Source organism: Astyanax mexicanus, chromosome 13, assembly GCF_023375975.1.
Source record: "Astyanax mexicanus isolate ESR-SI-001 chromosome 13, AstMex3_surface, whole genome shotgun sequence".
NCBI lineage: Eukaryota > Metazoa > Chordata > Actinopteri > Characiformes > Acestrorhamphidae > Astyanax > Astyanax mexicanus.
This window is the reverse complement of record NC_064420.1, coordinates 8,006,084-8,028,309: the sequence shown is the minus strand read 5'-3', so window position 1 is coordinate 8,028,309 and position 22,226 is coordinate 8,006,084. Positions and strand designations below refer to the sequence as shown.

The following is a 22,226-nucleotide window of genomic DNA, read 5'->3' as shown; positions in this document are numbered from 1 at the left end:
TTGAGGGTCTATGACTATTTCTTCGTCTGCATCCCACTCCACTAGCCAGTAACTAGATTCCTCCTCCGCAATTGTACGCTGACTCAACTCCAGTTCTCCTTCTGGGGGCCTTTCTTCCTCATTCAAAGCATCAGGGGCATCAATGTGTATCTGCCCCGGAACCACTCGCATTTCTGTTCTGTGAATGTTTCTTTCTGGACCATGGCCTTCTACTGGGCAGATGGTGTATACTCGACCAACCTCATCTAAACACTTCACCACCCGGTTTCTAGTGCTGTCCCAGACATCCTGAATTTTGTTACGACCTTGCACATGATTTCTCCTGTAGACAACTGTCCCAATGGGAAGTATTGGGGATGTGCTCATTTGATGTCGCTGGGCCCTTTGGGTGGCTGCTGCTTTCAGATTGCATTCGGCACTCGCATATGCAAACTGGAAGAATTCTTGTTGTTCCATCATCCAATCTCCTACTGAACCTTCTGCCAACTCCTCATCCACTCTTCCCAACAGTGAATCAATTGGCAGTTGAGATTTTCGACCAAACATAAGCTCATACGGAGTGTGGCCAGTTGAGTGACGCACTGTGGTGTTGTATGCAAACACTAGTTGGGGGAGGTGTTGAGGCCACTTGCGTTTCTTCTCTGCTGGCAATGTTCTCAATAGGTCATGCATAGTACGATTGAATCTTTCGCACTGGCCGTTACTTTCTGGTCGGTATGGTGTAGTGCGGCTCTTCTCAACACTATACATTCTACACAAACCTTCATCAAATCTCCCTCAAAGTTACGGCCTTGATCCGAATGTATGCGCAGGAGAATCCCATACAAATAAAACATTTCTCCATCAGGATACGTACCACTGTACTGGCCTTTTGATCAGAGGTGGGATAGGCCTGTGTAAATTTTGAAAACATATCAGTGACCACAAGCACATTTGTCCGGCCAACACTGGCCCGTTCCAGCACCGTAAAGTCTACTGCTACAATCTCTAATGGCTTAAAAGCCAACAAACTGCCTGGAAAAGTTCTCACCTTAGGATACACAGCTTTTGATGTTACACAACGGGAACACTGCTGGCACCACTGGCCAATGTCTTGCCTCATTTGGGGCCAATAGCATCTCTGCTGCACCAGGTAAGTTGTTCTTTCACACCCTTGATGTCCATGGTTGTATGAAGATCTGTTAGTACTTCTGACTTTATGGATTCCGGTAACAACAACTGCAACACTTCTTCATTCTCACCCGGCATATGAGTCAGTCGGTACAGCACCCCATGGAAGTCTCTGATTCTCTTCCACTGCTTAACCAATTCCAAGACTGGCCGTGCTTCTGTTCCTCGCTTATCTGCTGAAGGAGGTTGCCCCCTCTTTCAGTAAACAAGGAATGCACTGATAACTGGATCCACTGATTGCAAAGCCACCAAATCGGCTTTTTGACGTAGTGGAAAGGTGTCAATTGCTGACATTGCAGCCGGACTCTGCAGTACTTCTGGCTTACTACAGCCAATGTGGGGGACTACTATACCTGGAGCTATCTCTTCTACTGACACAGGGGATGGAAACTCTAGCTGCCGAGATAGAGCTTCAGCGTTTCAATTTGCCCCTCCAGGATGATACTGGATTTCAAAGTCAAAAAGAGCCAACTGTGATGCCCAACTTTGCTCAACTGCTCCTAATTTTGCAGTCTGCAAATAACTCAGAGGATTATTATCTGTAAAGACAGTGAACTTCGCTCTTAACAAGTACTCACGAAATTTCTCTGTAACTGCCCATTTTAACCCAAGAAGTTCCAGTTTTATAGAACTATAGTTGGACATGTTCTTCTTGGTTGGATGAAGCCCCCTGCTAGCATATGCGACTGGCCTCTTCTTCCCCTCATGTTCTTGGGAAAGGACTGCTCCCAGCCCACTGTGGCTTGCATCAATTTCTAAAGAGAACGATCTTGAAAAGTCAGCATATGCAAGTACTGGTGCAGTCACTAATTTGTTTTTCAGTATGCAAAATGCCCTTTCACAAGCGTCATCCCACTTTCCCTCTAGGGAGCTAACCCCTGGCTTCTTTTTACTACCTTGAAGGGTGGCTACTAACTTATGTAGAGGAGCAGCATGCTTTGCGAACTGGTCTACAAATCGGAAGTAGTACGATGCAAAGCCCAGAAAGGAGCGAAGTTCTTTTACAGTCCCGGGACGTCTCCACTCAGAGAATTTTCTCCAGGTCAGTAGCCACACCAAGAGGAGAAATAACATGACCAAGGTAATGAACTTCAGATTGAAAAAATGACACTTTTCAAGCTTCAACTTTAAGCTGTGCTGCTGCAGTCCTCCCAGCACCATTTCAAGGCGCTGTAAATGAATATCAAATGAAGGAGAAAAAATTACTATGTTATCGAGGTAGAGCAACAAGGAATGGAATCTTTCATCTCCAAAAATACGCTCCATTAGCCACTGAAAGGTGCTAGGGGCGTTACAGAGACCAAAAGGCAAACGATTGAACGTTCGAGTTCATATTGTGAAGGTGGAAGGCGTCGATATCGCTGCCGAACTGGGACATCATTTACTACGGGAATTTCGTGATCTATGAGGTCAGTACACCCTACATCACACTGGCTCTGACTGAACACCTTACTAAACTTTTTGAGAAGCGCCTTTCCCTGTTGTTCTTGCTCCACTGACAACCTAGGCCAAGAAAGACTGGACAGGTCCAACGAACTGTGTTCTACACTCAGCGACCGAATCACAGCAACACGGCCTCCCGCATCTGCCAGTTCTTCGAAAGTCACCTCCTGACCACTCGTCTGTTGTTCCCCCAAAACAAAGTTCCGAGAACAGTGGAGGGAGGAATCCATACATTTCTAGTCTCCACATTAACAACTGGTACAAAAACCTGTCCTCGCTTAATTGACAAATGCTCTAGACAAAAGAATGCCTGGTGGGAGCCTCCCACTTACTGGTTCAAGGAGTACAGAACGGATGGATGGTCCCCAATGTTGATTTCCTATCCGCCTACCATTTTCAGTGAACCAGCAGGAACACGCACTGACGTATGCCCAGCTACTTTGACCTGTCCCAGACAACCTGTTGGGGACAAGCAGTCTAATTGGTGACACTCAGTGAAAACCTGTCTCCATGCCTTCCCTGTTGACTGCAGCAAAGGGGACTGAAACAAAGAAGACCCATGCTGTTGAAACAATTCGCTATAGCACAGACCAATGACGTTCATACCTAATAAGCCTGGCACCTTAGCCTTCTGAGCCCTAGTGTGGGGGTCACTTGAATCGCGAACTATTAAAATTCCCATCCTTGGTAACACCCTACCTAGGACCTGGATATCTATCTCTAAGTATCCCAAGTAAGGGACTTCTAATCCATTAGCAGCCCTAAGCTGGAGCCAGTGACAATCTTGAAGCTGATCTGCCCATGAATGCAAATGTTCATAGTAAAACTGATCAGTAAGAGTGGTTACCATAGAGCCTGTGTCCAATAAACAGGAAACTGTAACACCCCCCATAACTACTTCAACTACTGGGCATTCACACATAAGCTTAGAAACACATCTAGACGTGACTTTTGAGCCTTTATTACCCTGTCCTGATGTTTGGCTCGTGCCATCAGAGGGTACTAGTTTCCCTGCGGCTCAGAAATACTAGCCACCACCCCTGTCCTGGGACTAGAGCGATTCTCCCCACCCCTAAGACAGTGTTTCTGACCCCCTGCCTACCCGGCAGAACCTTGCTATAGGCCCTGCCTGATTGCAACGCAAACAAATAGGTTTCCCTCTGGAGTCATAACGATACGTCCTAGTTGAATTAACAGTAGTTTCCCTACTGGGATGAGAGTGGACATTAGTCAAAGCATAATGGTTTAACAACATGTCTAACTTAGCTTGTTGTTTTCTAAGGCACTCCTTTAATTCCGACAAATCAGTGCTGGGCTTTACTACTACAGCTTGGCTTTTAACATTGCATTCACTTCACCACTTCAACCTGAGTATCACAGGAGAAGGCCCGGGTCCTTGGATTGCCCACATGCTCACCCTCCTCCACCCATTGGATGGCTTCACTGCGAATAGTTAAAAAAGAAACATCAGGATTAAGTTGCACAGATCGTTTAAGTTCTCTCCGAAGCATACTATCCCGAACATACTCAATAAATTGATCCCGCACCAGGTGGTCTGCGTTCGGAATAGTACGGGGGCTTATACGTTTAATTACCTCCATTAGTGATAACAAAGCATGTGAATACTCACATAACAATTCACCTTCCAATTGCCTACATTGGAAAAATTGTTTTTGTAGACCTATATATGACTGGCAGCATCCATAAATTTCTACTAAAGCAGTTAAGATTTTCTCAGGATTGTTCCTTTCACTTACAGGACGAAATTTAATTTCAATCTTCACCTCACCATCCAAATGGTCATATATAAACAAAGCCTGTTCTACCTGTGACATATGGCGGCTCTCCAAGGACCTACGAACCTCCTCCACCCAGACCTCCACTGTTAGCCCATCTGTGGATTTGCCTGAAAACCTTGGGCATTTTCTTTCTCTAGGTACATACACATATCTCTCAACCGCACTATGTGCATCTAACAGATTACTGCTCCGAGCCCCATAATTAACATCAGCACTACTGCTAATGTTGCTGCACATGTTCTGTTAAAACCCTTAGCTGTTCTTCCATATTGAGGTCCGTCACAGACATTTCAAAACAACAAAAGAACAAATTAAGCTCACTGATTGTCCCCCCCCCCCAAAAAAAAATATAATATATATATATAGAATAAAGAAAATAAAAAGTCTTCTTCAAAAGCTTGATCCGTGGTCCCAGCTGGTCTTCAGACAATAGCCACTGTTTTTTTTTTTTTTCAAAACTAACCAACTGGGTGCCCTTAATCTAACAATCTCAAACCAATTATCCAAACCTCTCTCCTCTGCATCAGAATAGTCGACTACGCCAGTATGTGACCCTCACCACTTGAGGTTACCAACTTCCGGATCACGCAAAATTCATATACCTGATACCATTAGAGAGGGTTAGATAGAGAGGGATGAGAGTGACTCAGAGTGACTTTTTACTACCAATTGTAGTAAAAAAATATAATTTTATTTCTTCATCAACTATTTAAAATACATATGTCAGCGTCTGCAAGCAGGGGAGAACAGGTATGAGGGAGGTCTTATAAGGACAGGTGGGAGTTGGTGATTGGCTGAGAAAAGTGGTGTGATTTCGAGTCTCCCGCTAGAACCTGCGCGGAGCTTTCAATTCTAGCAGGAAAACTCTAGAGACAAAGTGCAGCAAGAAAGATTTAATCCCAATAAACACGTATGACAATTAGTAATAGTGAATATATAGTGTATATAGAGTCTTTGGTGAAAGCCCCGTCGAAAGCCCAGGTCCGCAGCATCTGGAACCTCGCAGATCCTGCCATACAGATATGGCGGCCGCGGACCGTATCCCCAAAAAATGAAAAGAGATTACCCACAGGAGGATCCTTTACCTGGTTCATGTATTCTGGAAGGAAAACAGTTATAAACAGGCTTAAAAGAGTTTTAAGATTTAAGTGTTATTTGCTGGGTACATGTGTATTATATATAATTGGGCTCATGTTACTATAGCATACATTTATTAGGTTTGTTGTAAACAAAGTACTTGTATAAACTGGGTGAGCTTAATAATAAGCGTACGATAAGCATAAAGTTGACGTGATCAGCATGAGAAAACACTGTGGACTACCAATACATTAAGCCTTTGAGAGGCGCAACTTCTGGATGCCGTCAAAGCAAAACGCGGATTACGAGTCTAAAGGGTATAAGAGCGGACACGGCCCGCTGCGCAGCAAAATGCGGACTACGAATCCAAGGGTATAAGAGCGGCTATAGTAGGCTATAGTTATAAGACTTTCCTATCAAACAGCATCAACTTATTTCTCTTGGGAAAACTTATTGCCTTAAATTATTTAGTTATACTAACTCAAATTAAATACTTAAAACAAACCTTTAAAGAGCAGCTACAGATGCAAGAAGGCAACAGATCATTTTTGAGTTAGTTTGACTTATGAGTGTAAGTAATGCCAAGTTTCTGTAATATTTAAGTTATGGTAAATTAATTAGTTCAGTAAGAAATTAATTAGGTTTTACAGTGTACGAATCCAAAGGGTATAAGAGCGGGCACAGCCCACTGCACAGCAAAACGCGGACTAGGGGTCTAATGAGCATAGGAGCGGGCACGGCCCTTGTTGATATCTAGGAGCATAAGGAGTAGGATATTATTTGAGCAAGCACAAACTGCTGTGACAGTACGTTATAAAACAGTATATTAATTTGACGTCTGTATAAAATCTTACAACCGCATCCAGTTGTTTGAAATTAAATATATATATATATATATATATATATATATATATATATATATATATATATATATTGTGGTATGCCCCTGGGGTTAGGGGCGTGACCACTGTGACCCGGAAGGGGATTAAATGAACTCAAAACTTACCTTTATTGGCTTCTAACACCCTCCACCACACCCAAAACAACTCAAAAGAACATAAATACGGCCCTGTGGGGCTCTAGAGTTCACTAGTTCAGTTTTAAAGGTTTTAGGTCCGTGCAGTGAGCTGAGGCTGAGTTTTTATACCTGTCCCAGCTGGCTGCTTAATCAGTCCGGATGCGGGAAAGCTGGGTCAGATTGGGCTGTGCGCTCCGGCGTGGGGCAGACCCACAATTCCCCCGCCTCCTCACGCCAGAGAAGCTGGGGGCGGGCTCTGGCTTGAGGAGTAGGGAGGCGAAGGGGAATTCCCCGGCGTCCTCGCAGAACAGCGGTGAGTAGCCGGGGGCGGGCCTCCCTTTTTTCCTCCGGCAAGGCATTTTTATTTTTATTTTTTTCCGGGAAAAAAGAGGCAAAACAAAAACTGAGGTGTGGCTAACCCTAGCGGCCAAACAAAGGCACGCTTTGAGTCCACCACAGCCCCGTGTCGTGCTCCACTCCGCAGCTTCCTTCCAACCAGGTCACTGGACCCCGCCCAAAAGGGGCGGTGCCCTCATTCTCCACCACTGACCCACAATTCCCCCGCCTCCTCACGCCACAATATAAATATATATATATATATATATATATATATATATACTCAGACATCTGGCATCCCGAACAAGATAGGTGAGTGTATAAAAGCAGGCACGGCCCGCGATCGCAGCAGCATGGACTACGAGTCCAGTGGGTATTTAGAGCGGGCACAGCCCTCGATCGCAGCAGCATGGACTACGAGTCCAGTGGGTATTTAGAACGGGCACGGCCCGCAATCGCAGCAGCGTGGACTACGAGTATAGTGGGTATTTAGAGCGGGCACGGCCCGCGAACGCAGCAGCGCGGACTACGATTATAGAGGGTATTTAGAGCGGGCATGGCCCGCGATCGCAGCAGCGCAGACTACGAGTATAGTGGGTATTTAGAGCGGGCACGGCCCACGATCGCAGCAGCGCGGACTACCAGTCCAATAGGTATTAGGGCGGACACGGCCCGAGATTTAAAAGACTTTCCATTATCATTGACTGCTATAACATTTTACTGATAATTGTTATCATACACCTTGTAAGTCATGCTGCAAAGAAAGCAAAAATGACAGGGGAAACGAAATTAATTTCAAAACAAATGTCAGGAAGGACCAAATGCAGAACCAAGGACAGACTGTCCTTGGAGGTCGCCCCCAAAACGAAAAGGACCAGGGAAAGTAATATCAGCACGAACCATAACACATAAAGCAAACAACAAATTGGATGGGATCGGATACTTAACATTGAGGCACGTCATTTGCACAGCAGTATGTCAAAGCAACCTTTGAACGGTAAATGCACAAAACATCGGCCACTAAAAAAAGTTCTAAAGCAATAGCATCCCGTGGCCCACGTAAAAGTCTTAAGTGCTGCAGAAAGGTACATGCCCATCATAAAACAAAAAATAGCACAGGCAACACAAAATTAACCCAATAGGAGCCAGCAAACCAGTTGAAATAGACCAGGTATGGCGTCAGTGCAGTCGAATAATGAACGTTGCAGGGTTGTACCATCCACGAAATCACATAATCAAGACCTGTACTGTACATTTGAGTGTTTCTTAAACGAGCAGGATTGCGAGTCATTAAAGCAGTTGAGCGGGCACGGCCCGGAATAATAAACGATGCGGACTGCGAGTACAGCAAAGCATTTGAGCGGGCACGGCCCGAGATAATAAACAATGCGGACTGCGAGTACAGCAAAGCATTAGAGCGGGCACGGCCCCGGATAATAAACAATGCGGACTGCGAGTACAGCAAATCATTAGAGCGGGCACGGCCAGAGATAATAAACAATGCAGACTGCGAGTACAGCAAAGCAGTACAGCGGACACGGCCCGAGATAATAAACAACATGGACTGCGAGTCATTAAAGCATTAGAGCAGGCACAGCCCGAGATAATAAACCGCGCAGACTGTGAGTCATTAAAGCAGTAGAGCGGGCACGGCCCGGAATAATAAACGATGCGGACTGCGAGTACAGCAAAGCATTTGAGCGGGCACGGCCCGAGATAATAAACAATGCGGACTGCGAGTACAGCAAAGCATTAGAGCGGGCACGGCCCCGGATAATAAACGATGCAGACTGCGAGTACAGCAAAGCATTAGAGCGGGCACGGCCAGAGATAATAAACAATGCGGACTGCGAGTACAGCAAAGCAGTACAGCGGACACGGCCCGAGATAATAAACAACATGGACTGTGAGTCATTAAAGTATTAGAGCGGGCACGGCCCGAGATAAACAACGCGGACTGCGAGTCATTAAAGCATTAGAGCAGGCACAGCCCGAGGTAATAAACAATGCGGACTGCGAGTACAGCAAAGCAGTAGAGCGGGCACGGCCCGAGATAATAAACAACATGGACTGCGAGTCATTAAAGCATTAGAGCAGGCACAGCCCAAGATAATAAACTGCGCAAACTGCGAGTCATTAAAGCATTAGAGCGGGCACGGCCCGAGAAAATACGCAGCGTGGAAAGCTAGTACAGAGAAGCAATAGAGCAGGCACAACCGAGATAATAATCAGCGCAGAAAGCGAGCACAGAAAAGCAATAGAGCGGGCACGACCCGAGATAATAATCAGCGCAGAAAGTGAGAACAGAAAAAGCAATAGAGCGGGCATGGCCCGAGAAAAGAAGCAGCGCAGAAAGCAACAGTAAGGGTTCGATCCTCAAACGGCAACTAGCAACAGGAAGTGACACCAACTGGCACCTGCCATTCAACGGTGGCAACAGGAAGTGACACCTACTGGCACCGGTCATGTAGGAGTGGCACTGGCCACAAACGCTACTGGCCAGCGGCGCTCGCTAGCGGCATCTGCCATTCAGAAATGGATACATGCCGCTTGACAAAGACACTTGCCACAGCTTCTGTGGCTAAACTAAACCCCCTCTCGAAAGTGAGCACAAAAAAGCAATAGAGCGGGCATGGCCCGAGATAATAAGCAGCGCAGAAAGTGAGAACAGTAAAGCAATAGAGTGGGCACAGCTGCGAGTCCAAGAAAGCATTTGACAGGTCGCAAACAGTGTGGACAGCGAGAGTATCACTTTATGGTTTACAATAAACAAACACGTCTGAGGAGTTCCGTGAGTTACACTTGCTATTATTAAAACTGCTGCATAACAATGCTTTAGAAATAAAAAATTTATTATAAACAATTATTAAAATGGAAAAACGGCTCCCATCGTGGAGCAATAGTAAAGCCCAAGAGCGATTATCAAACCATAGGAGCGGCGCAAGAGCGAGATCACAAACGAACGAGGATTAATCAGTTACTTTAAGTTTATTTATTATTGAATAAATTAGGTTTTGTTGCTGCAAGAAAGAAGCACTTTGCATGCAGCGTCTGATTATATGAAGGGTCAGCTTCACTGAGGTGGGGGCGTGTGTGTGGACAGCAGGAAGGGAGCAGGCTATCAGCGCTATATTGCTGTTTCAGTAAATACAAAAGTTAATTTCGAGCACTAAACGTAAGCAACACAAGGACTGCGTGCGGAGCGGCAGAAAAGTAAAAGCGGAGGCGGGCGCGGGGCTTAAACAGCGCCAGCGAACAGGAGCGGCTTTAAAAACAACAATCCAGCCCAGACTTCCCGAGCGATGCGTACAAACTCAGCCACAGGCACCTGACAGAGCCGCGGAAATTGCAGAAACACCAAGCAACTATCTGAACATCGCTGTGAATAGCCTCAGCACGAGGCTAGAACACCACAGAATCGACACTGTGCCGAAATAACCAGCACGATTCAGCACACGGCTGCAAGCCGAGAGAAAGCATCGGAGCAGTAAGCTTCGAAGGCAAGCGTGACACAGTCACGTGATTCAGCAAAACAGGATTCAACCAAAACGCCAGCAACAGAACAGAGAGCAATACCAACCAATATGGATCCTATGATCAGGAAAAACGAGCCTACTACGAACGAGCAGCCACGCAGACGGGCGTGAACAGCAGAACTGAGAGCAAGGTAACATCAAAGGGCAGAAACACCATGCAGCCACGTGGCAACGACCGGCACCAGAAAACGAATGTCAGCATCTGCAAGCAGAGGAGAACAGGTATGAGGGAGGTCTTATAAGGACAGGTGGGAGTTGGTGATTGGCTGAGAAAAGTGGCGTGATTTCAAGTTTCCCGCTAGAACCTGTGCGGAGCTTTCAGTTCTGTGGGAGAAGAAGAGACAGATCATGTAAGAAGTCTTCAGCTCAAAGTATTAAAAAAATAATGGGAAACACTAGAATCCAGCGTTGTGGTTAGTGAGTAAATCACTACCAAGATTTGAGGTTGCAGAGTGGAGGAAGGGAGAGAGGCTCACTTATTGTGAACCGGTGAAACTTTGCCAGTTACACGCTCCAGTAATCTCCAGGTGGAGGTAGAACCTGGTGTCCATGTGCCCTGGGGTGGTGTGTGAAACCCCTGGATAGGATTCGGTGAGTTTAGAATACATTTTTACATGTTTACTGACCAGATTGGCCAGGTAAATACAGAAATAAAATAGTGCTAATTAGCCTAGCGGCTAACACGGTTTGTTATGCCTAGCTGACGCATTGAATCTAGCCTATTTAGCCCACACTAAGCTAATGCTAAGCTAATTTAGCCTACGCTAAGCTAACGCATTGAATTGAACTTATTTAGCTTATGCTAAGCTAACCCTTGTGTATATATTACAAGCCTGCTAACGCTGCTGGATAAAGTGTGAGATGAGTTTATCCACTTAATTGTAATTTTATGAAAAGGTGGAGATTTATTAAGCTGTATTTTGAATGTTTAAGCCCTGTTTTGTGGGAATACTGTTAAATTTAATGTTTTTTACTGAGTTCGGTAATGTATGTGTACTTGAAAAAAGTCAAGTGTTATGTGAATACTCAGACACTGTTTTATGTAAACAGGCCAGTTTTTTTGTTGGGTGGAATGGATTGGATGATCTTCCCGAACACTCCTCGTGTCACCCAGCTGCACCCGGCCGGTGCAGTGCGCGGTGCTAGGATGGTGAGCCAAGCCCGAGGACCCAAGTGACTTCATTCACACTTTATTCACATTTTTCAGACACTTGATAGTGAACATTAGAGAAAATTTGTGGACTTTGACATTATTTGAGTAAAGGACACTTTTATTTATTTTATTTTTGGAAGGAAAGACACTCCTTGAATTCTTTGAATACAAAGACACTTTAAAAAAGTGGTTTTGTTACTGTTATTTAATTTTGATAATTTCTAAGTGGTTTTGATACTAATTCATTGTTTTGCTACAGATATTTGTTATATTTTTATATTGTTGCAGAATAACCTAGAGGTTTAATTGAATAACACTAATTCTAACAATACTTACCTTTTCTTAATAATCCATTAGACCTAGAAAAAGGAAACAATTAGTTATAAAATACCTACAAATAGCTTAAAATAATAAAATAATACTTACCTTAAACTGCATAAATACCTCTAAAATAAAGAACACCGGTGATTAGTGTGGAGAAATAATAGTAATAAATATAATATTAAATATACAATGTGTAAATACAAAGTGAAGGGAATACTTACCATTTTTCATTGGTGACCAAGTTTATTGAAGGTTGTTTGAATTCTTTTGGAAAACGAGTAACTGTGAATTAATTTATTTGTTTATTTATTTATTATCTGTTACAGTGTTTTGTTTAACTACTGGCATTGATTCTCTGACATGTTAATACACTTTATTGCTGCATTCTGGTCTCATTTCTTCCATGTGTATTGCTCCTTGAGCGAACCTAACTGGTCCTAGAATTATCCTAATTGTTTTATCAGGTAACACTCATTGTAGTTGTTGTGTTATTGGGTCTATCTGTGGTGCTACAAGTGCATCCTGAAAGCATCTCTACAGGACAGTGTGTGAATGTGTGTTTTGACCTCACTAATAGAATCTAGTGAGGTTTGCTGGTTTAGTGCTGGAGATAAAACTAGCTCCTTTAAAAACTGTATTCTACAGCTCTGTTCAAACCATTTAACTAAATAATTAAAAAAAAGATTATGAAATTGGATTGTTGTGTTATTTGTGTTACATCAGGATTCTAACCTTAGTAGTCTTGTACCCACAATAATAATATTATAATAAAAAAAATGAATGAGCTGCTCAATTAATTTATCTGATTCAATTTTGAACATGGTGTAAATATTCTGAAATGGGTCTGAGCTCATATGAGTTAAGTAAATGAGATAAATAAAAGGTAAATAAAGATGTTTGAAATAAGTTAGATCTGTTTTTGTTAAATTTCACATTCAAACATTAATAATATTGCATAACTGGTTAATAAGTGTTTCATTTTGCATAAGTGTAGAACTAATAAGAGAGACAGAAAAAAATCAAATTCATATCATGAAGCAGTTAGTACCAAATTTAGAGCGGAAATATCGATCAACTAAACTGGAAGTGTTCCACTCTGCATGGAAAGCAGGGCTGGACTGGTAATCTGGCATACCGGGCGTTTGCCCGGTGGGCCGACAGTCCTCAGGGGCCGATGGTGTTGGATTATTATTATTTATTTCTTTTTTTTTTTTTCCTTTTTTTTTTCGAAGAGACCGGCCCACAATATAGAGGGGGTGGCCCATTGGCCCATCTTCAATATAGACAGCGGACCTAACCAATCAGGATATAGGACGAAAGCGGCCTCACCCTCTCTCTCCGTTATCCACTTTAACTCCCGCTACGTTCAGTGTTGAGCGTGTGTGGTGTATTAAACTGGTAAAAAACGCTGTATTCATATGAAAAATGTGTAAGGAGTCTGTCTGTCTATACGAGGGGGTCACTGAGTTTGCCTGGAGTGAAGGGGTTCGTTGGAACCTGGGCCAAGAAATGAAAAACACCCCACATCTGTTTCCTATTTTTCCTTTGCCTGAAACATACATATATCCTTTTATGGTAAAGAAATGTGATATGCATTCGTATAAAAACCCTGTAACACAAAGAGAGGGGGAGAGAATCTTCAGACACCCAAGAATCAGGAACTTCCACTCTCTCCACTGTCATTTCTGAAATTCTGTTATAATAAACTTAACCTGATTGATAAAATAAGAAGACAGTGTGTTAAGTCTCATTTCTTCAAGAACCATCCATCAAGAGAAGACACCACAGAAGTTTTTGGCGACCCAGATGGGACTGATGTGTGACCGTGTCCTGCGTTAAGCGGCTCTTCTGACGGAAGGAAGAAGACCTCACTCGGCGGGGGAAAAAGAAAAAAGGGTGAGCTTTCCTCATTAAACAATGAGGGGTTTTTTTTTTCCTTCTTGCTGAGGTGTGCCTTGATGCTGGTTGCACTCAAAAGAGAACAAGTTGTGTATGAGATGATGATGTGTTCTTGGTGAAATGACCTTAACTTTAAATTTTCAGTCTCATTTCTTCAAGAACCATCCATCAAGAGAAGACACCACACGTGTATGTTGGGTGCGAAGAAATGGAAGTGTCTCACTGTAGCTGCTACAAAATGTGTAAAAATCACAGACATGTTCGCTGCTGTAGCCTCCGCATCCTCAGCAGCAGCAGACAGAGATGCAGGCTTGTGACGGATTAACCGAGGGACAGACTGAGCGTAAAAGTTAGCATAACACAGGGACTTTGAGTTGAGTGTAAAAAGTGTAAGTCTAAAACAGTAGCTGTTTATAGGAGAAAGTACCTAGAATTAAGGTGTTGTATCAGAGGAATTCAAAAAATACATATTGGAGATGATTTCAATAAAAAGGATTTAAAAAAAAAAAGTCTCAGAGCAAGGAGAACAGCTCGTACTGCAACTAGTCCGCGCTAACTTGGAAAAAGCGCAGACACTGCAGAAACACTGGTATGACAAGGCAGCGAGGCATAAGACGCTACAACCTGGACAAAAGTTGCTTGTTCTCCTTCCTACCAGTGACATGGGGCTTTTGGCCAATTAGCAGGGTCCCTATGTAGTGCATAAACAGACTGGGGACACTACATATGAGCTGCATACCCCAGACCAGGAAAAAGAGACTTATGCGGTTGCATTTCAACATGTTGCGGCCTTGGAACAAACCTGATTCAGCATGACATCAGGCTTTCCAAGCATGAGCCAATTCGACAGACCACTTGGAGGGTTCCAGCACGGTTTGTGCCTCATTTCAAGAATGAGGTGGAGGAGATGCTGTGGATGGGCATCATCAAGCCTTTCGGACAGCGACTGGTACAGTTCTGTTGTGCCTGTTCCCAAGAAGGACGGGGGTCTTCGTTTCTGTGTGGATTTTTCAAGGCTGAATGCTGTGTTCAATCCATATCCAATGTCACGAGCGGACTAATTTATTGAGTGTTTAGGTAAGGCCAAGGTGCTGTCAACGCTTGATCTATGCAAAGGATACTGGCAGGTTCCACTTGGTCAGTCGTCCAGGAAGTTGACTGCTTTCAGTACTCTAACTGGGCTGAACCATTTCGAGCTATGCCGTTTGGATTACATTGGGCGGCAGCAATATTCCAAAGGATGATGGACAAAGTTCTCAGAGGCACTGAAAACTTTTCAGTGGCATACATAGACGATGTCGTTGTGTTTAGTTCATTGTGGGAGAAACAACTGAGACATCAAAAAAAACTGCTTGATAAGATCGCTGAGGCTGGTCTTACAGCAAACCTGAGTAAGTGTCATCTTGCTCACGGAAAGGTCTCTTACCTAGGTTACGTCCTGAGGGGTAGTCACATATGACCTCAGGTGGACAAGGTGGAGGCTGTTACAGGGCGAGGAATGTAAGCCTGTTCTGTACATAAGCAGGAAGCTGTTCCCCAGGGAGGTCAAGTACTCCACAATTGAGAAAAAGGCCCTTGCCATTAAATGGGCTCTTGACTCTCTGAGGTACTACCTTCTCGAAAATGACTTTGTTTTGGAGACGGATCATAGGGCTCTCCTATGGATTAGGAGAATGAAAGACTTGAATGTCAGAATCACAAGGTGGTATCTGTCACTTTAGCCCTTCCATTTTGACATTGGGGTGCGGAAACCTGTAATGTTTCTACTCACCTGTGAAAGTCTAAAAGAAGACCAGTTGGCTAGCTCTTTTGGCTTATACTTACCTGGGTGATTTCATCCTCTGTAGAATGGAAGAGGTGTTTAAAACCTAAAATAAAGGAATTATGCACATCATTATTTATGCTTATGTAAATAATGTTCTAATGTGGATTTCTAGAACATTTAGAAATTGGTTGGTTTTACCTTTTCCCATGTTCATTTTTGATTGTATCTTTTTTGTGTGTATTTCAATTGTAACTTACCTGTTAACAGACATGGTAGGTTCAGGAGAGGGGCTAAGAGAGAGGGGAAATATATACTTTCTGAAACAGATGTTGGGGAGCTCAGGTGGGAAAGGTATTTTGCTCTACTCCTAGAAGGTGGCTGACGCCCAGCTTTACCTTTATGTGGGAATAATTATATGTTTATGAATTTGCAGTCTATTCCTCTGATGTTAGGCTGTTTGTTTTCTTTTTTTTGTAAATATTTCCACAGCTCTCCCACTGCACGCGATCACTTAGGTTTGTGGACAGTGGAGGTGGATGCTGGCGTCCGACGGAAAGACTAGCTTGTTAGAATTTTTGGTATTTTATTGCCTAGTTTGACATGCTTCGCGACGAGCTCCCTGACTCTGACCAAAAGGAAGACAGAGCGTTCTGTGGTGCACAGATGTAAACACGGGAGAGAAAGCAGGACGGTGCTTCTGCATTTCTTTGAACCAGCGAAACAGACGAATAAACTAATAATCATCTAATAATTCATCCATGAAATATTCGGTTTACAGGCACTGAAACCTAAGTAGCTAGATCTTTAGCATACCTCAAGTTCTCTCTGGAATACAAAAAGCATGTGATGTTCATTTGGGTCACCCAGGAATGAGCCCACAGTCGCTTTTCCACTTTTTTTAGTTTTTTTCAGCACAAAAGCACCTCCATCACGTAAAGGGCTTCTGTAGCCTTGATTGTCAGATTCCATGCTTCTCCCACGCGATGACCTACGAACTCACGCATGGACGATGATTGGTCGGTGACAAACGTGTAGTGTTGCCAGTCCCCCGAGAACGATGCAAGACAAAGATAACTGCTTAATCTGACATAGTGAACATTGTGAGGGACAAAAATGTTGTGTAGTCATTAGCCACACTTTGATAATGTTTTATAGTCTCTGTTTTACATAAATCCAGTCAAAACTAATTCCATCTCTCTGGCTTCCTCTGAGTTACTGTCTGACCCGATACTGATAGATTTTGGACCCTCAGGTTCTCAGGTCCCCTGTCCGGACAGACTGATGGAAGTTTCTGAAGTCAGCCCTTCTCCATCACCCACCACAGATCAGCTGCTCATCATCCATCTTACTCTCCACTACAGGTTACATCCAAGCTTACATGAACTCTTACTGCTTTCATTAGTGGAGCTGTTATACTCCTGAATATATAAAACATATGTGGATGTATAAAGACTTTTTTAAATTAATTTAAAAGCTGTTTGACCAGTGGTAGGATGGTCCCAATTAAATGTGAGTCTTGGTCCTCTCAAGGTTTCTTCCTGCCTTTCTCACTGGGGTTCTGTATTCTGTATTTTCTATGTTTAATGCCTGATTTGTTGTCCTGTGATCATGTTTCTGTAAAGCTGCTTTGTGACATCAGTTGTAAAAAGCGCTATACAAATAAATTTGATTTGATAATAAAAGTATTTACATTTACACCCTTTACATTTTAGTCAAGTAAATTGACTGTAGATCCAGTCAACAGCATTCTTTAGTCATTTAAGTCTAAAATTAAATGACTAAAGCTAAATCAAAATTTGCTGTCAAAATAAACACTTTGGGCAAGAAAATATACAAACCATGGAAGACATCTGATGCAAACTACATTTAACATGACACTAGAAATAGAGATTGAGATACATCACAGCAAAGATAATGAAATATGAAATGTTGTTAAGGTTTAATAGTGTGCGCAGCTACATTCCATTTCATGTTTGATCCTGCCACTTCCCTAACCCCTTTTTGCTGGAGGGTATAGCCGTTAGGGAGTGCTAGCCTTGTGATGAATGTTGTGAGCAGAATGTAGAAACTGAACCTTTAAGTTTCATTTTATCTCAATACCACAGAATGTGGTGAAATGAAAGTGAATTTAGACTTCACAAGTCTGTAAACAACTTTTTCTATGTGTACCTCCCCCCACTTCAGTACCTCCCCCAGGTCTGTCCTCCATCACCACCCTCACTTTATAACAGTATATTCTGAAAGGAGAGTAGATCAACTCTGCTCTATACAAGCTATGGGGTCAAATCACTGTAAAACGAGGAGAGTAAACTGTTACCAAATAAGTTTGGTAGTTGCAAGGAAGTTGATGAGGGCAGAAATTTTAACAATTTTAAAACTTATTTATAAAAGATCACATGACCACAGTTATTATGGGCGGCTCAGTGAAGTCTCTGAGAAGCTCCACCCCCTTATATCAGATTTATAACAGTGCCCGTCTTGCTTTTACCACATTCTTCCTCCAACTTCTCCAAACTCTCAAACCCATCAACAATGCGGCTGCAGGTCACACTGATGCTCATCTGCCTGCTCTTTCCTGAAGGTATGGAAGACTAAACTGTATATTCAGCTGAACATTCTGGAAGGTTTTTGAGTGAATGTTTTCCAGTGCATTAAATACTTATTCAGATTTGCTTCTCTAAATAAGTGTACTTCTAAATGTGCTATATATATATATATATATATATATATATATATATATATATATATATATATATATATATATATACATAATTTTATTTTTTTTATAGATTTTCAGAACAATATGATCATATTTTATCCAGATTATGTACATGTCTTATACATTGAATGTAATTAGTACACCATGCTTGTATCCTAAATTATCAGATGTTTAAATTTGAGGATAAAGAAATGATGTAGGATTCTTATTGTCCTTCAGTGCGGGGACTGAAGTGTTAATCAGTGTATACCAGTGCCGCCTGGAACCTGCACCCAAACACCGGTCGACTGTACAGATCAGTGTTCCAGCACAACCATGGTCACTTACATTGGTAAGACTGACTCCAGTACAAAATGAATGAAGTGTTTTATGTGTTTATATTTCACTAACTCATGTGCTGTGTTTACAGCTGGACTTAAACAGGATGTGCAAATGAAGAAATGTGCAACTTCACCCGAGTGTGTGAGTGGGAGCATGAACCTGGGTGCTATGAAAATAAGCGTCAACACAAAATGCTGCAGTACTGATCTCTGCAACAGCCAATCAGTGCCAGGTACTGCCAGAGTTTATAATTAAGTTAGTAATTACACTACCTTACGTTTACAATATCAATAAAGTATCTATGTATCCATCTGTCCGTCCGTAAATTAAAAAAATACAGCAAAAAATCCAAAAGGGTTTTAAGCTAAGATATGAAAAAATGCAAATGAATGTTTACAGATTTTGTTAATAATCTTTTAAATTAGGTTACCGTAAGAAACTGTGCAGTACAGTAATCTGTATCAGATAATAGAAATCTCAATCCTGCATTTATCTTTAGGATACTTTTTACTTTTTCAAATGCCATATTATCATACCATAGAAAGTCTCATACCTTAATAAGCTTTATCGTGCATTGGCTTATTTTTAGAAAAGGCCAAGGTGATGCAAATGTCAAAGCTTTGTAAATTCTGTTGTTTTTTAAATGTTGTCTGGGCTCCTGTAAGCAGCTTTCAAGCACTCAGAACATTACAACTACTGTTGGCCACAAAAGTCTGGAAGACCAAGAAAAAGTTGAGAAAACTGCTTTATAGATCAATTAAGGTGTATTGAAATTACAGAAATTCTTATTTTTAGATTGTATTGAATCACAAAATGAACATGGTTTGGACAAAATTAGACTGATTTTAATTAGTAGAAACTATACTTGGGAGTAACAGACAATATTAGGTTCTTCCTAAATTAACAAAAGTAATAAATGTGTGAAAACAGTTTATGGACTAAATGGAATAAATAATCTTTTTATTTTCTTTGAATGTATTTTTTTGTATTTGTGTAAAGTGTTTAAATTGATGTTAAAGCAAAATATTAGATTATAACTATACCAGGAAGAGATTTTGATAACTAATATATGTGTAACAAATTAGAGTGTATTTTTTTTTAAGGTTGGTCCAAAGTATCTTTTTTCCAAAAAATATATATATTTAATAGTAGTAACAGTTTCAGGACGTGGATTTGTCTGTTTTGAGTTGTAATAACATCTTTATTGTTCTGCTTAAAGCTTTGTCCACAGGCTCACCTAACGGGAGGAAGTGCTACACATGTGATAATAATGATTGTACAGGAATTGTGGACTGCGAGGGAGATGAAGATCACTGCATCAACATCAAAAGTGAGAAAGAGAGGAACTGTTCTTTAACTAAATTTACAACTGAGTCAATACACTATTAATATAAATAAGTTTATGTAGTTATTAAATTATAATTCTTTGGGACTCTCTCTCTTACAGGTAGTGCTGGAAATGTTCAGGTAACACTGAAAGGCTGTGTCAGCAGAAGTATGTGTACTGAAGGTCAGGCGAGCATGTCCTCAGCTGGTGTCTCTGGAAGTTTGAGCTGCTGTCAGGGGAATCTGTGTAACGGAGCTGAAAGAGTTAATCTGAGCCTCTTCCTCCTCATACTGGGACCCCTGCTCTCCTTTATCCCCTTCTCCTCTGTCCCTTTTTCTGTCTTTTTCTGATGAGCAGATTTGTGTATTAAAGGTGATGAAATGGATTTTTTAATTAAAATCATTTTAATAAAAAGTGAGGAGATGATCAGTGTGCAGTCTTCTTTGCATTCTCCATTAAAATGTTCTTTCATAATAATCACTGGTCTTGCAGCTATTTCGACATGGCTGTGTGTTGAGTTATTTTCTATAAAATCTAAATCTCAGTAAATCTGTACTGCTATTGTAAGGGCTCACCCAGAGCGGTTTCTTCAAACTGAAATGAAACTGGAGTAACGTTTATGATAATTATGATAAACTGATAAACAGCTGCTTAAATGCTTTAATGCCTCTAATGGTTTCAATAAAAATATATTGTAAATTGATATTAAACTTGTGTCTAACTTGTGCAATAGAACACTTGAGAAATATCTCTTTTGAATACTTACATTTTGAGTATTTTAGGTCCATTAATAGTGTTTATGGAACTGTTTAAAATATTTTGTTGTGTAAAGGAAGCTGTGTTAAAGTTTTTAGTGTATCTCTTTTTACGGTCTAATGTTTACATTCTTCAGCTGTTTTTCTGCTATTAAAGTCTGATTTCTTCATATATTGTGTCATTTTGTGGCACAAAGCAAACCCAATACTAATCAAAGCCTTAATTTAAAGCCTTTTTGTTTTATATTATATTTTTGTGATATAATATAGCTGATATCACATATTTTATGTACAGTACAGTAAGTTACAAACGTATATTTAAGCCCAATTGTGCAAAAAATATAAATAAATAATAATAATAATAATAAAAAAATACTGTGATATACATGAAACCATTAAAATCTTGCAAAATACTGTAACATACATTTTTAGTCATACCGCCCAGCACTAATTAATTAACAAATTAATTTTAGGTTTTACTGAATCACACAATTAACTTGAACAAAATTAGATGGATTTATTCAGTAGAAACTATACTTGGGTGTAATAAATATTAGAATATTAGTTTTTCTTTTTTTCAAAATAAAAACCAACAATGTGTAAAAAGACTTTCTTTTAATGTATTTTTTCCTTTTTGAAAAATATTTTAATTAATATGAAAGCAAAATGTTATATTTTAACTATACCAGTGTCATGCAGAGATGAAATAAGAGACACTGCTGGGATGTAAAATGAAGCAGTAAACTTTATTTAAACAAACAACAAAATAAACAACAATCAAGGGGATAGAGCAACACACTGTAGTTGGGCCAAACTAGAAACAAATATAAAAACTGGCAAAGTAAACTGGACTGGGCCAAAAGAAACTTGGACTTAGAAAACAAGGAATAAGTGAAACTGTAAAAACAAAATAACCAGGAAGGAGCACTGGGAATGGGAAAAAACAAAGGGAGCACAAGACTAAAAAAAGCAAACAGAAAACTGTCAAGAAGAGCTTAGGAAAAACGACTAGACTAAAATTAAACTGGGCAAACAAACAAAACAAGGAATAAAACAGGGATACTTAGCCAGGGAGGAGTCTAGAGAAAAAAACAGGATCTAGGGAGGACAGGCTTGGGAAAAACGAACGCTTTGTAGAGTAGCTAACCGACTGGAACCACTAGGAACCACAGACCACGAGAGTGCCCAATACTCGGGGACAACAGAGAGAGGAGAAGCGTGCTTATAAGCCACTCTGCCCAGGTGAAGCTGATCTCTAATCAGGGCTGGGTGGCTGCGTGTGCCTGTGCTCTGATTATGGGAAGTCCTTATTTGGGCATAGAGTGCCTCTAAGAGAGTGCTTGGTTAGCGTGGCTGGACGGACCTGACAACCAGGAAGAGATTTTGAGTATAAACTAATATATGTGTAACAAATTAGAGTATTTTTTTTTTAGATTCGTCCAAAATATTTTTTATGAATATATTCAATAGTGGTAACTTCAGTTTCAGGAAGTGGCTTTTTCTGTTTTGAGTTGTAATAACATCTTTATATATATCTTTCTATAAATATTTCTATATTTATCTATATTTATTTTAAGCTTTGTC

The 22,226-nt window shown here is 41.3% G+C and overlaps 1 protein-coding gene across 1 annotated transcript; it reads left to right on the top strand.

Annotated features, from left to right (window-relative positions):
* The first annotated feature begins 17,994 nt into the window (after positions 1 to 17,994).
* Positions 17,995 to 20,316, top strand: LOC111196769 (urokinase plasminogen activator surface receptor). Its single transcript, XM_022686128.2, has 5 exons — positions 17,995 to 18,101; positions 18,459 to 18,570; positions 18,649 to 18,792; positions 19,780 to 19,890; positions 20,008 to 20,316. Exons 2-5 carry the CDS (start codon positions 18,555 to 18,557, stop codon positions 20,235 to 20,237), a joined length of 501 nt encoding a protein of 166 aa, XP_022541849.2. The 5' UTR covers positions 17,995 to 18,101; positions 18,459 to 18,554; the 3' UTR covers positions 20,238 to 20,316.
* Positions 20,317 to 22,226: the final 1,910 nt, after the last annotated feature.